General features: G+C 44.5%; 1 protein-coding gene and 1 long non-coding RNA gene across 3 annotated transcripts in view; one reads left to right on the top strand and one right to left on the bottom strand.

The window, feature by feature from the left end:
* CHST11 (carbohydrate sulfotransferase 11) overlaps window positions 1-21,106 on the bottom strand; it is a 148,659-nt gene continuing 127,553 nt past the window's right edge. For both annotated transcript variants that reach the window (XM_015864524.3, XM_015864533.3), the window contains exon 3: window positions 1-4,485. In XM_015864524.3, coding sequence (XP_015720010.2) covers window positions 3,637-4,485 — 849 coding nt within the window. In that variant the 3' untranslated portion in view covers window positions 1-3,636. The remainder of the gene's footprint in view (window positions 4,486-21,106) is intronic.
* Window positions 10,425-21,106, top strand: part of LOC146762403 (uncharacterized) — a 38,005-nt gene continuing 27,323 nt past the window's right edge. The window contains exons 1-2 of the long non-coding RNA XR_014935357.1: window positions 10,425-14,858; window positions 15,002-21,106. The exon at window positions 15,002-21,106 is cut by the window's right edge and continues 27,323 nt beyond it. This is a non-coding gene — a long non-coding RNA (uncharacterized LOC146762403). The remainder of the gene's footprint in view (window positions 14,859-15,001) is intronic.

Raw genomic sequence — 21,106 nt, 5'->3', positions numbered from 1 at the left:
TTTTCTTTCTTCAATTTAATTGAAGTTACTTAGAAAAATAATCAGGCTTGAATGGCTTTTTAAGGAAAGATTCATGAGCAGTTCACACTTGTGTTGGCAATGTATAATTTAGCTTTTTTTTCTTTATTAACAGTATATTTAGGTATGAGGAGATACTTTTCTACAACAAGCCTTCTACTGCATACAAATAGGTAAAAAAAAAAAAAAATCCAACCCCACATCGATGTTAAATTATTCGTACACATTGTATTGTGCATGCATGTAAGAAAATAACACTCTCTGTAACAAGAGTAATAGTAAGGACAGTCCCTTTTTGTACCTGAAAAGTGCAGCAGACTACAGTGAAACCCTAAGACATCTGGGGTTAATTTCTAAAAGCACTTCAGCTTGTGAATTAGTTCACTTGTCTTATGCAGCGTGTGGTTCAGGCAGTTTGCAAGTTTCTGTGACAATTAAGAGGCTGAAGGATGGGAGAAGTCAGGCTTGGGGGAGATCCATGTCCTGGAGCCACCGCTGTGTTTGGATGGGCTGAACTCAGGTGGACTCCAGGTTAAGGTGTTTGGGGTGAGCGGTGCCAGGGAAGGGGCTGTGGGATGGCTGCTCCTTGGCCCAGGCTCTGAGGGAGCTGGTGGCAGAGGTGGGACTGTCCCTGCTGGTTCCTCTCTTTGTTTACCACTGCTTGACTGCAACTGATCACAGAATCATGGAATTGTTAAGGTTGGAAAAGGCCTCTAAGATCACCTAATCCAATCGCCAACCCTCACTGTGCCCACTGACCACATCCCTCAGTGCCACATCCACACAGTTCTGGAACACCTCCAGGGATGATGACTGCACCACCTCCCTGGGCAGTACCTCCTTCCAAAACAGCATCTCCCTAGCTGGTCCCTAGGACCTCCTGCATACATCTGTGGTTTGCATTTTGTCTGCTCATCTCCTGGGACCAGCTGTGGACACAGCAAAACTGAGCTCCAGAAGGAGGTGGCACTCAGGATCAGACCCTCTGCTCCTCCAGCTGGGAGACCCAGTGAACATAGGGGTTGAAAACAGCCCAGTGCCAGGCTATTCTCTGTAGGAGGTGGCCTCTATCTCACAGTGACAAGGAGGTATAGCCCCGAGCTTCCTCCTACATGGGGACAGGGGAAAAGAGACTAGTTTTGGCTCAGTCAGAATAGCACACCCAGTAGTCTGAAAAAGAAACCTACCCAAGCTAAATTTGTTAACATCTGTGGTCCTCCTTTGACCTGCTGAGGGCTTTGTGTTCAGCAGGCTGGATGCAGTCATACCCAGAGTGCCAGCTCTTCATCTAAATAGGAATCTCCAACCAAATCAGAGCACCCCAGAGCAGATCTACTGTGTTACAGTGACAGACTGTAGCAGTTTGGGACTGGGGGTTTCAAAAAGCATGAAGTTTTTCAGTACCTCCTGGGCACACAGAGGCCATTTCAGGGCCCGTAACCCAGCTTTGTGGGGTGACCAATGCTGGCACCAACAGTGGCAGCCTTCAGAGCTCCTGAACAGGCCTCTTCACCTGCAGATTTCAAAGTGGCCAGATGGTGTTGTTTTCTCCGTGTCTCCAAAGTGGTGAATGCCGAAGAGAATATTTAAGAACAGATAAAAATGTAGTGCAGAGAGCAAAGCAAGTATGATAAGAAGGGGAACAGCACCTCCTCCTTATAACACGTGTACTTTCTAAAGTAACTTTTTTCTTAAACGAAAAGATTTAGATCATATTCTGTTGAAATGGAGTAGATGGCAATTAAGAAAATAGTTCTTTCATTCATCACTGAGATGTACTCAGCGACTTGGTTTTGCAAAAGCAGACAGCCCTGTGTCACTTCTTCAGCTACGTGGTGTCCTGAGGGCTGTGTAACTCAGCAGCCACCATCAGCTGCTGCACACTGCACCTGCCAGGCTCTGGCTCCAGCTGAGTTTACCTAAATCTGCTCTTCTTTTTGGGAGTGTTGGGTCTGATTAAAGAAGACAGACATGCAGACAGAGCAAAGCCCCACTGTAACAACCAACCTTAGAGCAGATTTTAGCTGCGCACAAATGTCTCGACTAAAGCCTGTGCCAGTCACTTCTCTTTTGTTCCCTGAACAAAACCCCCTGCCAACAAAGCCTTGCAAAATCAAACCTGTCCCTTGCCTTTTGGAGAGCTGTAGTTTGCCTGGTGATGTGGACAAGGGCTGCAGCCCTGAGGACTAGCAGCGTGATGCTGGCCTATGTCACTGGAAGAAAGCCTCTGCTTTCTGTCCCAAACAAATGTTGTGTCCAAATCAGATCCCAACCCTGCTCCTACTGCCCTCAGGGCTGCACATATTATTGGCATTGCATTAAAGCAAGCAAAACAACCACCACAGAGATGTTCGCCTTAGATAAGAAGGTCATGTTCTAACACTAGACCTGATTTAGATGAAATATTGATCAACAGGAGACTAGAAACATTCTTGTCAATGCATCCCTGTCACATTCAGTGACAACTGAAAAAAAGATTCCCCTTTTCCCCATAGGAAAAAGCCATGAAACCAGCATGTCGGAAGCTTGGAGACCTCTTTTATTGCCCTGCATGCTTAGAGATCAACACAAAGATGACCTTCTGGTTTTTAAAATAACGTGCACACATCCCTTCCAGCAACATATCGTGGCTGGTGGTTCCTGAGCACGTTATTCAATTCTAGTTGCCCATCTCAAGATCAAGGAGGAGGCACAACTTCTAGAGGCTGGAGCTCCCCAAATCCCCCATCTTGGATATGAATTAAGTGAAGGGCACCAGTTGCTCTGGCATTCAGATATCCTCACGGTCACATTCAAAGTGCCGATTTTTCAGATGGAGCTATCTGCCAAATCTGCATTCATTTGAGTGGGCAGCCTTCAAACTATGAGACAATGGGACTCATCGTGTTCTTGATAAACCATTAAGTCCAGATTTTTTTTTTTTTAACAAAAAGCTCATGGTTTCTCTTCCTAAGGACTACATTCACATTTTGTGTAATCAGAGGTTTAGAGATCAGTTTAGAGATCATGTATATATGAAAATTGGTTTTATTTTCCCCTTTCAGACTAGAAAGACAGCTTTGTAGTATGTTTAAGTGCAGTATCACTTTCTAAAGTAATTATTTCCATCATTATTCTCAAGGTGTGTGGTATTAAGAACCACTCCTGTATTTACGTGCATGAAAGGCTAAAGGAAGAATATTATTATCCAGAGAAAAGCTCAACCGAAGACAGAACAAAAACAAATTCCTTTTGTCCAAATGTTATCTCACCTCTGTTGCTACAGGAAAACCTCCCAAGAGACATTTTAAATAAGTATAAATAATATTAATTAGGATTTGAGGAACGCAAGATCAATGAAAGTCACCGGAACACAATTAATGCTTTTTTCAACAGCGAGGCAGTATTATTCATTTCTATGGCTGGATGGTCACAATCCCGTTACCCTGCAAAGAGAGCTGTCCTTTCTTACAGTTGATTTAAATAAATTTGACTGTGCTGCTCGCAGCATCATTCAAAAAAAAAAAAAAAAAAAAAAATATTAATTTACAAAATAACCCACTCTCCATATTTATTATGACAAATAAAAATCTTAAATAAAACAGGCTTTCTCTACCCTCTCTCCCCCCAACCTGTCCCTCATTCCAATTTCAGGTAGCTTGGCACTGAGTAATTGAACATTAAAAAATCAAGTTTGTAGACTTCATACAGCTGCGTTTGGTGCTCCGAGCTGATGTTCTGGAAGAACTCTGTGGTCATTTCATCAGTAGTTCTCGTTGACTTTGCATAGGTGGGGAACTTCAGGTAGTTGCTGACTCCTGCAAGCTGAAGAATGTAATTCGAATCCTCTTCGAGTGTTTCGTATTTTCCTATGAGGTCATAGTGAATGTGGCAAGGATGGCAGAGGGAGTACACGGTCTGCCAGTGCTCGTTGAAGGGCTCTTCTCTTTGGGTGTGTGGGTCAATGAGATAGGCCACAAACTCTTCGAACTTCACATCGTCTCCTTTACGCAGAGCTTCCTGGGTCGCATTCTTCCTCTGGCGCCTCACAATTTTGGTGCCGTAGCGCTTGTGGAAGGAAGTATTGTACTTCTGGGTGAACTTGTTCCTGTAGGCTGACACCAGTCTCTCAAAAGGCTCACGAACAAAGAGAAACTTCATGTAGTTTTTCAAGCGGTGGTTGATCTCTGGGATGCTGTACTGGTTGAGGGTCTTCAGGTTTGAGGACACGTGGGCTTCGTTGGCTGGGATTTCCATTGGATCACTGTATTTGCCTCTTCCCGTCAAAACCATCATGACTCTCTTCCAGTTTGTGCAGGCCACTTTAGGGACGTAGCAATAGATCATTTCATGATCTTCATCCACCACCAGGTGTTTGAGATCATTGGGTGTCAGCACACGGCGCTTCCTGCTCAATATGCTATTTGCTCGGCACGTATCTGTCACTTGGTCTCGTCTAATCTGATGGAGGATGGCTGTGTTGGACAACTGCAAGGAAAGCACATGAACCAGTAAGTCAAGCAGACTGGAAACTTCCTGCCTTTTTACTTATTACACAATTTGGAGAGAAGTAGATTAGTGCCTGTAGAAACTTAAAGGAGTGAGGCTGAGGAGAAATGTTCCCACATGAGAAGCTAGAGGAGCCTTTTTTTGCCTCCAAATTTCTGGACAAGAGCTGCTTAAATGTTGTTCACATTGTTCAGGGATTTGCTTTGAAGCCAATGCGAAGGAGCACAGGCACTTACACATCCTGGTGGCAAATGTATTTACACAAAACTCATAGCCTGAGATGTCATCACCGCTGTTCTGAGCCCTGAAGAACCAGTCCCCGGTCCACAATCCCTCTTCCTGCTACAGCAAGCATTCCCTGCCTGACTTCTTGCTGCTGAGATGGGGTTGGATCTACACCAGATATGGAAAGTTTGTAAAAATGAAAACAGTGTGTGGTTTTGTTGCTGGTGTCTTTTATGCTGGAGAATGAATAATCTCAGCTTGTCTGCTGGCCATGACCTTGGCAAAAGACATGAAGCCAATGGAGACTCTGCTGGTCCCCCGGGGGAGTGTTCACACAGACATCATTTCCTGAGGAGCAGGGAGAATATTAACCATAAATCTGCCTCTCTAAAGCCAGACTAACAGAAAGAGTGAGCACGTGGCCTTCTAACACACACACTGCACTGTCTTCACCCACAGCCCTTTATTATTTTGTTAATAGCTCCCTAATTTTCTACTACTACTGCTACTGGATGCTTCAGAGAGGCTGTAATCTATCTTGAGGGGAGCCCACAGGGTCCACTGGGCTGCTGCACAGCAGCCACCAGCTACCACACTCTGTACAGCATGATTTTCTGCTGTAATGAACCCTCTGGGAAACAGGGACTGTTAGCTCAGGCAAAGGACAATGCTGATGCAGGGCTCCTACCTTTGGTTATTCAGAGCTACCTGAGGTGTCCCAGCATGGGCCCATGTTTTGCTGTGCAGACTGCCTTAGCTGCTATAAATGCCTTTCTACATATTCTGAATGAATTTTATCACAACAGCAGGGGAAAGGTTTTGGTAATGGCATTTACGATAACTTAATACTGCTTACCTATGGATTTCAAAGAGCCTTATGCACAGTAATTAGTTTAGCCTCAAAGCCAAGTTTTAAAGCACGTATTGACCTTCCAGACTGATAGGCAAAAGGTCTGAGATGACTCCTTGAGCACTGGAGCTTTCAAGTGTATTCATCGAATGCCTTCTAGGCAGTTCTTCAACATGAATCGCAGAATCCTACAGTGAAGCAGCTGAGACACTGCATCAGCTCGGGGCAGGGGCTGGCCTCTGAGCCAGCATTAAGCCTTCCTCTCCCCTTTGTAACACCCTGGGCAAATGGCTCAGCACCAGCTTGGGGTCAGATCTCTGCTTTCAATACCAGTAGTCACAGTTCATAGAAGGAAAAAAAGTCAACAAACAGGTTCAAAACACAGTTTAGAGGCAAAAAACAATGCACAACAAGATCCCCCAAAACACCCTAGTGACAGAAAAATGGACCTAAGACAAACATAGGACACCTGAGCTTTGGAATGAAAGAAGACAGAACTGCGACTTTTACCAATAAGCCCTTAAAAGCACAGACTTCGTCCATCCAATGGCAGAAGAAACTTTTCAAAGCTTCAACAGCCAACACTCTCCTCCTCTCTGTGCTGCAGGGGGATGTTCTTGAGGGACAGGGCACACCAAAGGCACCTCAGATTTGCACAGGAGAAGTTTTCCTTCAAGCCAGCATGTATGTGTCTATCCCGGGACCTCTATATTTTTCATGCTGCCAACCACCACTTCCCTTGGATTCCTTGAGACCTTCCACATTTCATCTCTTTAGTCCCTTGTTCAGCAAAATGTTGGCTAATGGTTAAAACATGCAGTAGCCCAGTGACTCCTTCTTTCAGCTTGGCTCAGCTTTTGTGCATGTGTGGTATCCCCCTGAACACCTCCCAGGCGCATTTCAAGGGCAGTTTTGTGTCGGAGTCCAAGAGAGAAGACCAGTGTGAAACGCACTTCACGTTTCCTAGGGAAATGAGTGCTCAGGAGTTCCCAAAGTAAGATGTTAGAAAGCTGTTGTCGTGGACCACACAGATTTTGGGAGAAAACCCCCCTTTTCATTAGGAAAAAAAAAAATAAATCACTATTTCAATCTATGCTACCCTCAGAGAGATATAGAACCAGCAGTCAGCTCTGCACTGGTTCGTTACTAGGGAATAATTTTCAAAGCACTAAACAAAACCCTGTGTGAACACAGACACTTACAAATTCTCTACACACAGATGAAATGCCCAAATCTCTCTTCTCCTATAGATTATTTATCAGCATCATATAGCACAGTACTACTGTTTGCCTCTGGTTCCAGCGTAAAAATAAGAGAAACCTGTAGGTACCACTACCTTACAGTATGTTAATGCACTGTACTTGCTGGTCTTGGGATAAACACAGAATTAAGTGGATGAGATCCCATGACCTGTGTTAGATAGAAGGTCAGACTTGATAATCTAATGGTTGCTTCCAACCCTGATCTATGGATGAGTCCTTGTGGAGCTGTGCTTTGCTCCTGATTTCATTCCAGCATCAATAGGCTAAGTACTTCCTCCCCACCCATTAACATTAATGAGATTTTCAAGCATTCGGAATCAGGGGAAGAATGCAGCCTTACCATTTGCAATTGCAAATGAGCTTGCGCTGCAATAAATTCACTTAAAAGACAATGCTTGAGCATTTAGAAGTGGCACTTGCCTCCCACTGTTAACACAGAAGAAACAAGATGAAATGGCACCAAAGTGGTCAGCCACATTCACTAAACATATACCAGCGCCCTGAAAGAAGGCACTGCTCAACAAGGGCCAGGTTCTCTGATAGCAGTGTGGGAGGCGGTGGGAGGGGCAGTGCCCCACTGCCCTCCAGCAGCTCAGTGTGGCCTTCAGCTGGGCCTTGAAGGGCTTGGTAAGGGGCCTGAAAGAAGCAGCTACACTGCCCTGAAAGCACTGAAAGAAACTGAGTTAAATAGGGAAGCAACACAATCAGTGGGAGCCTCCGATGGGAAGCCCTGAGCGTGCCCTGGCAGCCCACCTCCAGTTCCAGCAGGAGGTGAGGCCGTGGCATTTACCTCCATTTAGAGCTGCCCCTCCACAGTGCACTAGAGAACAGGCTGCCAGAGAACACCCATACGTGTGCTGGCTACCTGACAGCCTCCAGCCCCGACACACAGAGGTTATTCCAGGTAAATCACAGTAATGAGAGGGGAGGTATTTCTTTCTGACTGCTTAGGCATAGCAGACTAAAATAATCTTCAATGGCCTTTCCAAGCCAGACGGTCAAACAGCATGTTCAGATTTAAACACAGGACATTTTAAATTATTATTATTACATTTATAAAACCAAGCAGAGTAGTGTACTGCTCCTCAGGAGCAGAGATCAACTGAATTCATGGAACTGCCTGCACTCAAAGCACTTTTTGAATGGAAAAACAGGAACACCGATCTGTCACTCAGAAAATCCAACCCAAAAACCCAACACAAACTTTATAAAATCCATGCTCTCTGTATAAAATGAGAGTGCAAAGAAGTAACCCCTCACAGTGCTAAAAGGCAGGGGTTTATCTACTCCCATTGCTCATCTCCACCAACATCTTAGGAGTTTTTATGCAGAAGGTGAGCAGAGCAGACCCACAATTCACTGAAAGCAAGATCTTAAAGTGGAAAGTGTCAGGCAGATTAGCTACAGGTGGCACTAACAGTCCTGATTATGTGACATCTACAGCAACTACGAACTCACTTGTCTGAAGGCTCTCAAACACCAAGTTCTAAACATCTAGTTCAGTTATATGGTCTGATTTTTTGGTGGTCCAGTGTGTGGAGCCAGGAATTGGACATGACGATCCTTATGGGTCCTTTCCAACTTGGCATATTCTATCACTCTATGATTCTAGATTGTTTTCTTCAGAACACTCATCATTAGGCAATAAATGGGAAATAACCAGGCTTCACACTTCATAGTCTGAATACAAGCACTTCTAATAAATGACACGTAATTATTAATTACCCTTTATAGATTTATGCAAATGGCAGAAAAGAATAGGCACATCAGTCAAGACAACAAACCCAAAAGAATAAGGACATTTTAGATTAAGAGACTTTAAGCTGACCTGAGCTGAGAAAAAAAGAGAGGTAATAGGTTTGGAATGTTTCACACATTGATTTATTTGGCATTTCATAGTATATTATTCTTGATTTAACTTTTTCATAGAAATCTCAGAACTCAAACAACCCTATCAAAACCTCAACCAATATTTGTTTGGAGCCCAGTAAAGCACAGTAGAGAGTAGACAGTGCCTATGGGAGATGGCAAACACTTAACATCATCCCTGAGAACTTGCAGATGGACAAACTGGAATGCAAATTGTCTATGAAAATGTCTGTAGAGAGTGGATGAATAGTATAAGATAATAAAACTAATATTAACTTAGGAGCATCTGTGCTAAGAAAATGTTAGAGACAAATCGTATCCTCTGAAGAAAAACTCATAAAATATTACAAAGCCGCTTTCTTTTCTCCATTTAATTCACTGAACTTACTGCCCCGCAGAGAAGATAAGGCCAAACATGCATTTACTTCAAGTAATTCTCTGTATTGCAACTCAAGATAACCACGTTATTTTAAATTCCCACTGTACAGAATACAGTGGAGCTACGAAAAAGAAAAAAAAAGGATCAAATATTTTGAGGGAAAACCATTTTACACAGCAGCTGCTGGCATTGTATTGTTGCAAATCCTTAATACCAAATGTAGGTTTGGATTTGGGAAGAAAAGAGTGAGCTTCCTTTAAATGACAATGCCTTCTGTAGCCCTGACCATCTTTGGGAGCCCTTCCATTCCCATTCTATTACAAATTGTTTGGTGTCAGGGCTCGTTCAGCGAGTAGGACTTGGGGCTGACAAGATGAATGTACACACTTATAAAAGGTCTATTTTGAACAGGAAGATGGAAAAGTTGGAAGTGCCGGAAAAGAACAGGTAGAAAGATCGATGGTCTGTCCACATGACTGAACTGTGTGTCCATGGGTGTCTTGCAAACATGAGACAGGCAAAATCGAAGTGACTGAGTTTAAGAGAGGAAAGGAATCACTTGAAAGTACAGGGAAGCAAAAAATCTTAGAGCCAGTGTGTTCCCTGGGACATAATGCATAGAAGACAAGCTTGGAGCCTCTCACTGTATGTACAAAGAACACTTTGCTGTCATCGTCTCAGTGTTTCAAGGCAGCTGTGTGAAGGGAGGGGGCAAGGGGAATTCAGCAGAGAGCCAATCCGTTTTCCTCTCATGGCCAAACAAGCTGATGAGACCCAGGGCTGGCCCCGACCTGCTGTGACAGATGGGTGATGGCGAGGGCCACACTGCCATCCTGCAGCATAGTTCTGCCTGGGGCCCGGCCTTGCCACAGCTTCGACGGGGAGGACAGCACGTGATGGATCTGCTGATGGATCTGCCTGCTCCTGGCTCATTCTTAAGTGCTGCCATAAATCACTGCTCGTATTAAAAAGCTGAAAGTTCTGGATGTCTTATGAATTTCATTTTGAAATGAAAACTTTCCAGCCTTTCCCCTCCAATGCACACACGTGGCTGGAGCCCAGCTCCACCTGTACATGCAGCCTATGAGCTCAGCCACGGTCCTGCTAATCCTCCCCAGTCCCCAGGCACAGAAGTTCTGGGTCAGGGAGGGGGGACCTTGCAGTGGGATTCAGCAGCATGCCATGTCTGAGGGCATGAGGCTGTGCTGGTGTCCTCCCATCTGAGTGGGGGTCCACGGCATCTGGCCTCCCCTTGGAGACCCTTCACTACAAGCCACAGAAGAGGACAACCTGAACCCAGGAAGAGCTCACGCACTGTGAACCTCAAGTCCACCATCTGCTGTACTCTGTTACTGCATGTCTACTCGGGAGCTGCGGATGTGGTTTTCAAGGAGAGGCTTGAGAGCCAGTTAACAACAGGCATGCCTGGTATATCTGCAAGTGGTGCACCAGGAGGAGCACTGGGCTGGGGTACGGAGTCAGCCAGGGTGGAGCTGGGAGTAGTCCTTGAAGAACAGAGCAAGGAACTGCGTCTAAACGTAGCTGGCATCCAGGAGACAACGGAAACACTGACATCTATTTCTCTGTTGCGAAACATTATAGTAGAGGGGTGAGATAAACTGGGTGGAGCAGGGAAACAGGATGAAGTGGATAAGTAAATTCATAAATACGTAAAAAAATCCAGAAGGAGAAAGGGAATAATCCATTCTCTGCATTGACTATGCAGTCATAGAGCTAAACAACAGAAACTCATCCTAGATGTGGGAAAAATCCCAATGGAGAGGATAAGGTACATCTGTGCTGAAGCAGAGTGAGGTATCTCCAGCATGAGAAACCTCCATGAACCTGCTGGGAAGGTGACAGGAGGGGCCATAAGTGACTCTGCCGTGTGCGCAGGTATCACCGCAAGTCCTCCAGATCCTCCCCTCATACCTCTGGGTTAGAGTTTAGGTGTCACACAGTCAAGTAGAAATACTTATTTTCTTCCCAGCAGGATACCTGCTATTTTAACTGAATACAATTTACTCGGTCCCATGCTAAATCAGAGTCATACATTTCCAATTTTTAACTCAGCGTGCGATGCGCCAATATTGCTCCCAAGCTTTACAAACCCAGATAAGAAAAACAGAAGATAGTAGCTGCATAGTTCGTTTCTTTACATATAATTCAAAGCCTTTAGCACCCCATTGGAGGAGAGGGGCACCACACAACGGTGTGTTTAGCTGTGCTGAGCCCACGTTCCCCACTGCTGGGCTGGGTGCTGTGCACGGCAGGAACAAGAGAAGAGAGCTTGTCTTGTATCTTTGTCTCTTTTTCCTCCTGTAATGTCCTGAATGACTTCATCTGGAAACAGATTAGAAAAACACCTAAATCCTCTGGATAGTGGATTTTTTTTTAATCTTTAACTACACTACCACAAATTAACATTGAATTTCTTTTGCTTTCTTTGGTGAAGCTGTATTTTGCTCACATGAAACCTTGCTGCTCCATGGGTACCTTTTTCTGGCCCGTTTATCCATGCTGCTCACTACTGTTCACAGAAGGTGACTAACCAGGGTTGCTCTTTCTCCACAGCCTTAATTACAGGAGCTCCAAAGTTCTCACCTTTCTGCCACCATTCTGCCTGCTTGAGAAGACAAAAGATCTCTCCTATTAAAACGCCAGCATCTATCTATAATCTTAATTACAATAGGCTTCCCAGGAAACCTTTCTGCCACAGAATGAAAAATGATTCTGAGTTAATAACATGAAAAGCCTGTTTCATCGAGAGCTTCCTAGCTGTGATTCTTCCACCCTGAGACAAACACCAGCAATTTCAGTCCTCAGGGATGCTCAACCCCAGACAAGCCACCTGTATTCACTCCAAATCCAGTGCTACCAGGATCAGGCCCACAGAAGGACCTAAGCTAAAGACCGAAGATGCACTGCAACAAAGGAGAGGGATTTGCTTGCTTCTGTGAGAATTTCTGTCTTTTTCTGCTTTAAATCCTGACAAACCTGACAGGGTCTAACTTGCCACATTAAGCCTTCTTACAATGGAGCACATGGGCAATGTTAAAAGTAACTTTTGCCAGTGGTTAGCACAACAGGAAGGTACAATTATTAGCAAGAAGCCTTGTTATTCTTCCTCATTTCTACAGCTGTGTTTACAGTGATTTCTAGAGATCTCTGTCTCATCTAATAACAGATCCATTTAGCCACTGCTGTAAGTGTTACAATGGAAGAACAAATTCTTAGTCTGCTATTTAAATGCCTGGTATTTTGTTAAACCCTTCCCTCAACTGAAAGAAATGGCTCTTAATCTCTTCTTCCCCTTTCTGTTTTTTTACTGTTCAGTCTTGTTTGAACCTCTCAAGCCAGAAAAGAGCAGAAAAGCTGTTGTTTCCAGGGCCCTTCTTGGCTTGGCCAAGCATGATCTCCTTCTCCTACCATGGCTCCTGAGTGTCCCTGTCAGTCTTCTCCCTGTCTGCTGATGGGGCCAGCTCCCTCTTCATTGCCCTTTTACCCTAATTGCATGCCCCTTCGCACATCAAACCCCCACAGTGGATCCTTTCTGACTCTCAGGTAACCACAGAGCTCACTGAGGGGATGGAAAGAGCAGGGGGATCCCCCTGCCCCATCTCTTTCTGCCCACCAACAGAAGGGCCAGGCAAGTGGGAGAGGTGCCAGGCTGTGGCCATGAAGCCCAACTGAGTGAGTTGAAGCATTCAGCTGTGCACACAGTGAGAGGCAAGAGCGTGTGCCTGATGGAAACGTGCCCTTTCCTTTGCAGCAGAGAACAGGGCGGCTTCTGTCCCAGGCACAGGGCTGGTGCTGTTCCTGCTCCTTCATGGGAAAGGGCTGCTTGGAGCCGTAAGCTGCCAGAACAGGTAGCACACAGCATCTTGAAGTTACACTGAAATGCACTTATAAGGAACTGATAGACATTGCAACTTGATGCTGTCCTGGCCCACTGAATGGAGCTTGTCCTTCTCCACAGCTGCCAGGTGACAAGCGCTCAGGGGTGGGGAAAAGCGACAAGTTCATACAGTGCTGGAACAGATGAGATACTACTGACAGGAGAAGCCAATCTAAATTACAGTTTGCAGCTAAGAGAGCTGTCATTTCTGTCTCTATGCAGTTGCTTCCACCCACCAGCTCCGTACAAAGGCAGGGACGATAGTTCCTTGCCTGGCTCACACAGCAGCCCCGAGCACCACTGAGCCTTTCACCCCAGGAGGGCTCCTGTGGCACAAGCATTTCCCATAGACATGCCAGTAATTAACAGCAGATTTTGCCCTTCGAACGTCTCATGCTTTGGGCGCGATGCATCAGCACGGCTGACTTAGAGATTAACAGTGGCTTCCAAATGCTCTGAACCCTTTTAGCTTTGCATTTCAAATATGAAAGTGTTTTTGTAAAAGTCCGCTTAGCCTGTTATTTCTAAATCCCTTCTGGAGGTTAATGGTAGCTGGAGGAGGTCATCATGTGAAGGTCCCATTTGCAAGGACCACATTTAAATGCTTTTGATGTGGCTTTGATCTGCAACTCTACATCCATTCCCATACTTCATCCCCGTGTGTATTTTCCAGCTAGCACAAGCAGGGAAGTCTTACAGAGCCTCTTCTCAACTCCTTCTGTTTTAAGAGATCTTTTCTTCCTGCTCCATGACCTAACTTTATCTCTGGCTTTGTTTTGTTTGAAAACAAGCTTCATTCACAAGGGAAAGCATTACATGGGATTCACTGCTCCCAGGAACACACTGTAATTATATTCAACTCTCCATTGCCTTTCTTTTTGCAAGTGCCAGTGCATATCCCCACATTGAATCTCTTCCCCAGTGCTCTGTGGAAGCAGTCAAGGCCCCCCATATTTAATGTCACTGTGTACTCCCAGCCCCTTGCTAATACTGTACAGATAATCCTAGTTATTTTAAGGTTAGCCTAACTGTTCATTCTGCCTGAATTTCTTTTTCGCTCACGTTTCACATTGCTGCTTCTCACCCTCTTCAGCTGCTCTCTATTTAACCCCCACAGCATCTCTATTGCGAGCTGCACTCGGTGCTACCAGAGCTGGAGCTGAACTTTCAAACCCACACAGGGCTGGGAGCAGAGGCAGGAGATGCAAACATTTTCAAAGGAAGGCATAAATGTTAAACAGGATGAGTTAGGGGCTGCTCCGTAAGACACTTAGTAGTTTGGAGATTAAGATAAAGCAGCTACCACACACTGCTAGTTTAAACCTGATGCAGACCATCTGCTCCTGTTTCCCTTTTAATGATTCATGTTCCCTTGTCTGCAGCTCCAGCGAGAGAAGGACCACCTGAGCAGAGAGAAACTGACAGGTTCGCTTACACCGTTTCCAGGAGGAGAAAACACTTGCCAAGTTTAGCTGAGAAAACTGGAACTGCTGAGCAAGCAGCGTGGCTATACAGAGACTGTGCAACAGCCTGGCGACACTTTGAGTTCCCTCTTTATCTACCCTAGCACTGACGGCAGGATCAGGCCCTCTTGTCCTCCCTCCCCTACTTACTTTATCTGGACCAAGTGTGATCACTAAATACAAGGAATTCAACAGCAGCCTGTTGGAATTACCGTGAGATCTCTCTGTTCCCTGCAGTGAGGTGGTGGAGCAGTAGTCCCGAAGGCAGCAGATGTGCACGTTCAATGGGGATAAATGCTAGTTCCCAAACAAACCTCAGACAAACTGCAGAGGAATCTGCAGGTGCTGGCAGGATGAAGAATTCCTCCTGAAGCTGCATCTGGAACTTCTGCTATCGCAAACTGAGGTCTGGGATAAAAATAATACTTATCTGGTCTTATGCTGTCTGCACACTTCAAGGCACACTGCATTATCCCTGCTTTCCAGATGCAAGAACCAAACCACTGAGAACTGGTCCAGACTTACTGCATTTTTCTACCCTTTTCACAGGGTGAGCCTTGTCCTCCCAGGGACCCTGCTGACAACCCTGCCCTGCCCAGGTGCAGTAGGAGCCCACAGGAAGCAGGTAGGTTTGATGCATGGCAATCCATTGCTATCAGCATGTCCTGTTTCCTGTGATTCTGCTGGTATTTTGAGATAAGGATAAGGAGGGAGAATGGAGAGCTGGATCTTTTTCAGTCCTGGTTCCCAGTACTTCTCTTTAAATATTTGTCCTCCCTCAAGTTTCCAGTCCTCTCAGTTACATAAAGGTCAAAGGATTAAAGTCTCAACATTCAGGCTGAGAAATTGTGGCAGTAAAGAATTCTGGTATCAGCAGATCACAAGTATTCAAAATGTTTGATTTAGATTTGCAAGTTCCTCCTTTCTTATGCTTTCCCTAACCAAAAGGGAAAGAGATTCACCATTGGTTCAACGTCTGTATCAAGCTGGATTTTCTGAGAAATTATTATTATTATTATTAATAATTATTATTATTATTAATGCTGCTTGTTGTGAAGACATACAGCAGCAACACACAACAAAGCAACTATTGGATACAACACAGAGATCTGCAATGCCATCAAAGCTCAGCACGATCAGAGCACTCCAAGATGTTGTACCAACTCACAGAAGTCCAAAGAAAGAAAGAATACACACTGATTTGGTTTTTCATTTGATAATATGAATTTGCCATACCCTTGAAAATAGCTGGTATGTTACTGAAAAAAATAGAGCTTGTGGGTATATAAGGGGTAGAAGAAGCTAGTTAGTGGGTACAGCTCCTATACTTGCTGCATTAAAAACAACCCGAAACACGGTAGAGAAGATAAAGGGAGGCCCGAAGGAAGAACAGTGGTTTAAGCCATCCCATGGGGAAAAAAATATCCACTAGAAAAGTCATAGGCTGCCTGGGAGCAGCTCCTTGGGTTTAACTGGCATCTCGTACCTCCGCATTGGCACAGAGAAGAATGACCGCTCTACAGTGCTTGCCTGTGGAAGCCAGTAGCAAAAGTTGGTAGACAGATATTTAAAACATTAAACCCTGCTCCAAGGGAGCAGGAGAATCAGAGTCTGGCTCCGGCAACAGAAAGTGAAGGAGAAATAACACAGAGAAGAAAAAGGCCATCTGCAGCAAAAATACTGCTCCTACTTCTATGGGCTGCAGGGTTGCTTTAGAGAAGCTCTTGCGTTTGATGGCAGAGTATGACATCTCTGTGGAACAAGAAAGGAAAGGAAAACAGAAAAACCTGTGATAGACAAAAGCTACTAAACACAAGAGACTGTCAGGGGAATTAATATTTATGAAATGCAAAAAAGATTGTGGTAAAATATGAGATAACACAAACCAAATAAAAGAGGAGCCGTTCTGGATTAAAGGGAAAATACGGAGCCTGCAATCTGGTTCTGTACTATCAAGAAACAAATTCCCCTCTGTATTCAGGCAATGTCAAAAGAAAAGTACACATACAAAAGACCGATCCAAAAGTCAATGAGGTGAACAGAAATTTTCCCCCTGGATTCCAGAAACTTCTGGTTTGACTCTTTGGGAATTTGTGATCCTGTTATGAACTGGAACCAGTCCCTACAGACATCCCACCGCTCATCCAGAGGCACAGAGAAATGCAGCAGGTCCAAAGGTTCACTGCCAGCAGTTAACAGCTTCTCTGCTCAGAACAATGGAGTATCCCAAGTCCTGTGGGTCACTGGGGGCACGTTACCTGCAGTGCTACGGAGATGATTATATTTGAAACTGCATATGGGAGTTACTCCACTAATGGACTCTTGGAGCCTTTGAAAATCTTTCCCATCACAAGCATGAGAGAAAAGATGCTTTCACTCTGAAACCTTCCTCCTGCCATGCAGTCATGCTATACTATATTCAGTGTGCGCTCTAGCATTCTAATTTTTGAAGCCCGACTGCTTTGGGATAGGAGCATGTTTTATAATCCTTCTGCATCTCTCTCTCCAGAAGCATTTCTTCTGACACCCAGATAAAGTTTACATTTTCTTTTTTTTTCCCTTTCCAATTACATATATTCCTGGCCAGAAGATCATGCATGAGGAAATAGGTCAATTCAAGAGGTCTGAATGAAAACCACTGTGACAACCTCAATTCTGTGCTTGTTTCTCTGTGGGTCAATTGCTTGGATGAGGTTTTCATTTTAGGTAAGGTTGTTTTTTCATTTCCCGGCATGGTTTGCTCTGGTTTATGCCCAAGGACTTGCACTAACAAAGTCCCATGGTTCTGTGAAAGGAGTATAAACACAGATGTTAATCACCTGAAAATTCTGCCCTTTGCACTGTTTTCTTCTTTAATAGAGCTTCTCAGATAAAGGCCTTCAGACGATGTAATCACAACCTGTATCCCCAGGCTCAGAGTTACAGAAACCACATAAAACCACTGCATCCCTTCCTCACAAGTATCACATTGGAGAGAGCATTTGCCATGGCAAAGAGCGAGCGAGCCCTCATCCCAAAGTACTTATGCTGCAAGTGGTGGATGCCACAGAGACCCAAACCACTCAGGTACTACTTGGGGGAGCAGCCCTTGGCAGCCATGAGCTGTCCTGATTTGATGGGGCTGCTGATGCTGAGCAAAGGCAGAGCTGGGTTAAGACTGAGATCCCATGGCTGGGTTATAGACCTGTGCAGGTGACTGCTCCTGGCAGCACAGGAAGAGTTCCAGGGAAGAGAGAGTTAGTCTCTAGAGAGAAACGACAGGTCACAGTTCAATTCCAGTCTATTAATATCATTTAGAAAGAAAAGGAAAATCCACATAGGGGTATTAGTAAAAACCAGGTGTCAGAGTGCAGGGAATGTGAATAAAACACTGCATTAAACTACTGCAGTTTTGCTCTACCTCAGAACATAAAATTTATTGAATGGCTCCCAGAAGAGGAGAAAATGGATTTGGCACTCAGTAATAAAGTCTATAATTGGGTTTTTTTGTGTTTTTTTTTTTTAAATAGAAAATTCACAAACTGTGCTCTATTCCTGACAATTTTTGAGGTGCTGGCTGGGGAACGCTCTCATCCAGCATTGCCACGGGTGGGAGCAGGATGCAATATGCATGGAGGGCTCTGTGATGCCCAGCGCAAGGAGCTCCGCCAGGTGAGGATGTGCAGGCAAGCCCAACTCGTGCTGTGGTGCCATGTTAGCTACAGAAGTGTGGCCACACATCTGTTGTCCCAACCACGGCTACCATGACCACCTGAAAAGCTCCCTAGGATGCAGGTTTGCGATAGTCAATAACATAGCTGTCCCTTTGGCCACCAGACATGAGAACCAGTTGGAGGCTGCTTGGGCTGACAGCTGGGCCAATGGCATCCAGCAGGCCCCAAGCTGTGGGCAGCCATAGTGCCCGGCTCCTTTCAGCTCAAGCATGTAGGAAGAGCCAAATTCTGCACACACCCATGAGAGTGCCCACAGCAAAGCAGGCCTGGGTTTTGGTGACTCACTGACCCTTGAGCATTTCCAACCATCTGGCTTCCCCAGACTTGCCAATGTGGGAGGTTTGCTGCCAAACTGACAAAGTAAACAAAATTCATGGATATGTAAACTCATGGGGATGCAGCTGGGGACATCTGACTTCATAGAGTTTTAAAACAAATCTGAGACCAGACAGGGTGAGTATACAGAGATGGGATCGTTAAAAAGATTCCCTGGCACCATAAGAAAACACTTTCAGAAATTATTTATGCAACAAAATTTTACGTTCGGGGAGTTATTCAATAAGCAACTCAAAGCTATACAGCTACTGCAAAGAATAACAAATGTAGTTTTGGTTGGAAAATTTATGGATGTGTTTTTAGAATGCACATGCTGATACCCTCATTTTGCTTTTTTTTTAGTGGCCCTGCATTCCATGCATTCATGGCCTTCCTGAGCCCTACAGAAAGTTTGAGAGAATGTGTAGATCGGTTCCTCCCATGGGCCTTTAAATAGCAAGAGAATAGAACAAAAAGCAATCTCTAATTATACTGGCAAAACCACTTGACTAGTTATGGCTGTGGTCAGTGGGCATGAAGTAAGCTTGCTCCATCTGTGGCCTAACAAAGTAGACAAACCACAGACTGCTCCCAGACTTGGTTCTTACAGGTCTAAATCTAGACAATGGTAATTTAGATTACAATTAGTCACAGTAGCCTGTCTTTTATATCTAACCTAGAAAGACCTTGAGAAAAAAAAAAGTATTTTCAGTAAAGATTTAAGGTGTGTATTCAACAGTGCTCTCACCAGTGGATACTGAAAAGGTGAATGCCAACAAAACAATGAACAGACTGAACTCTTCTGTCACCCTAACATAAAGTGGAAGCCTTTCATTTGGGACAACAGTTAGATTACAGACAAATAATATCAGAATGCTTCGCCTCTTCATGGCAATAGCTGTTTCATCACAAAGTCAGCTTTCCTTAAAAAGCCTTAATGCTGGTGCACCAGAAGCAGCTTCAGAAAAAAAACTGATACTTTTTAAGAAAACAAATAACAGATCTTCACATGCCCCCCCAAACCTCCTCACTTCACTGGGGCTGCTTGGTTTCATCAGTCACTAATGATGGGAACTGTCCAGAAGTGATCATGAGATTACCCACCTTAGAAAGTTATGAGGGTTTGCGCTGGATGTATTGCACCCTGCTGAGGGCTGAGCAGATGATCCACCAACATAATAGAGATTTATATTATTAAGAGAGCTGCCCACGGGCTTTATTATTAAGTCCCACACCAGAATTTTCACACAGGGGGTGTTGAAAAAAGAACGACAATAGCAAAGATTTTGGTATCCTAAACAAGAGCCCAGTTCAGAAAGCTCAGACGGAGATGTGAACTGAGTGAGGAGTACAAAGGATCTACAAGAATTTGATGTCTAGATCAACAGACCACAGCGCTCTGCAGCTGCCTCCTGTGGTGCTGGGATTTGTTTTAAGCTCTCTTGCTTTGGAGAGCACAGCACAGACATTGAGATTTGGGAAGTTCAAACCTGAAGACATTTTCACAGCCCTGCAGGTTGCTTTTCTGCCTGTGCTATCACTGGGAGTCTAAGAAAAAATGCATGCTCTCAGTAATAATCCAATCTCTGTAACGTGACTTTTGGAACAGAAAGCTCTTGGAGCAAATCCCGTGAGAAGGACACTTCCTCTGAGCCCATTTCCTAATGAATGAATGACCTTCACACTCATCTTTGTCATCAATTGAAAATGCTGAATGTTTGTCGTTCCCTGCTTGCTCGTCTGCCAGTGGTCACCTCCATAGGTGCTGCTATCATGCCTTAGGGTTCCACTGTGCTGGATGTCTTCTAAATTGCAATGGGAGGACAGCACTGCTCTTCTTCAATGGCCAACTTTAGTAGATGTTCCTGTAGATGCTGCAATAAGAGTCATTTCACAGCAGCCAATAAGAGGATTCAGCTCAGTCCTGCTCCTATGGTAAAGCCAGTCTTCAATGAAAGACTGGCTTTTAATAAAAGCAACCCAGTAACTTCCAGCTCATCTGCCTCAGTAGATGGATATATACTTCCTGCTTACTGATATAACTTATGCAATCTGCTGGTAGACAGTCAGTCACTGTTCTGTGCTTCATATACTACAAAATATTTAGTATAACATAGAATTTTGTTAAAACAATTCAGAAGCACTCATATATTTCAAGAAATAGATGTGTTCTTATTGCAGTGCTCTAATTTGTGCCTTGGCAAAATAACCAAACAGCAAAAAGTAGATAAAAACAACCACATTGTACTTTGGAATCCAGATGTACTACAGCCTGTCTTAAGAACAGTGTGACTAGTGAGTCCCTGCCATAAGTAAGGGCAATGGCAGCCTTTACTGGAAACTTCCATGATACATAATAATGCAGATTTCTACATGGTGGTAAAACTTATTACAATAAAAAATGTCACCCTGTGCTGCACTCAACGATGCAGGACCCTTTGGACTGGTGCTGAAGGGCTGATCTACAAAGAACCAGAATGAAAAAGCCATTGTTTCTGGCAGAGATTTCTACAGGGTTGAAGCAGTGTCTTTCTTTTTTGTGTGTGTGTGTCTGCATGAGGTCTTGCAGCCTGAGCACAAAATTTCTTCTTTCACATCCATAATGCACAGAGGATCACTTAATGTC

The sequence above is a fragment of the Coturnix japonica genome, chromosome 1 (genome assembly GCF_054131305.1).
Source record: "Coturnix japonica strain WE chromosome 1, WE-NBRP24, whole genome shotgun sequence".
NCBI lineage: Eukaryota > Metazoa > Chordata > Aves > Galliformes > Phasianidae > Coturnix > Coturnix japonica.
This window is presented reverse-complemented; position numbering and strand designations above follow the sequence as displayed.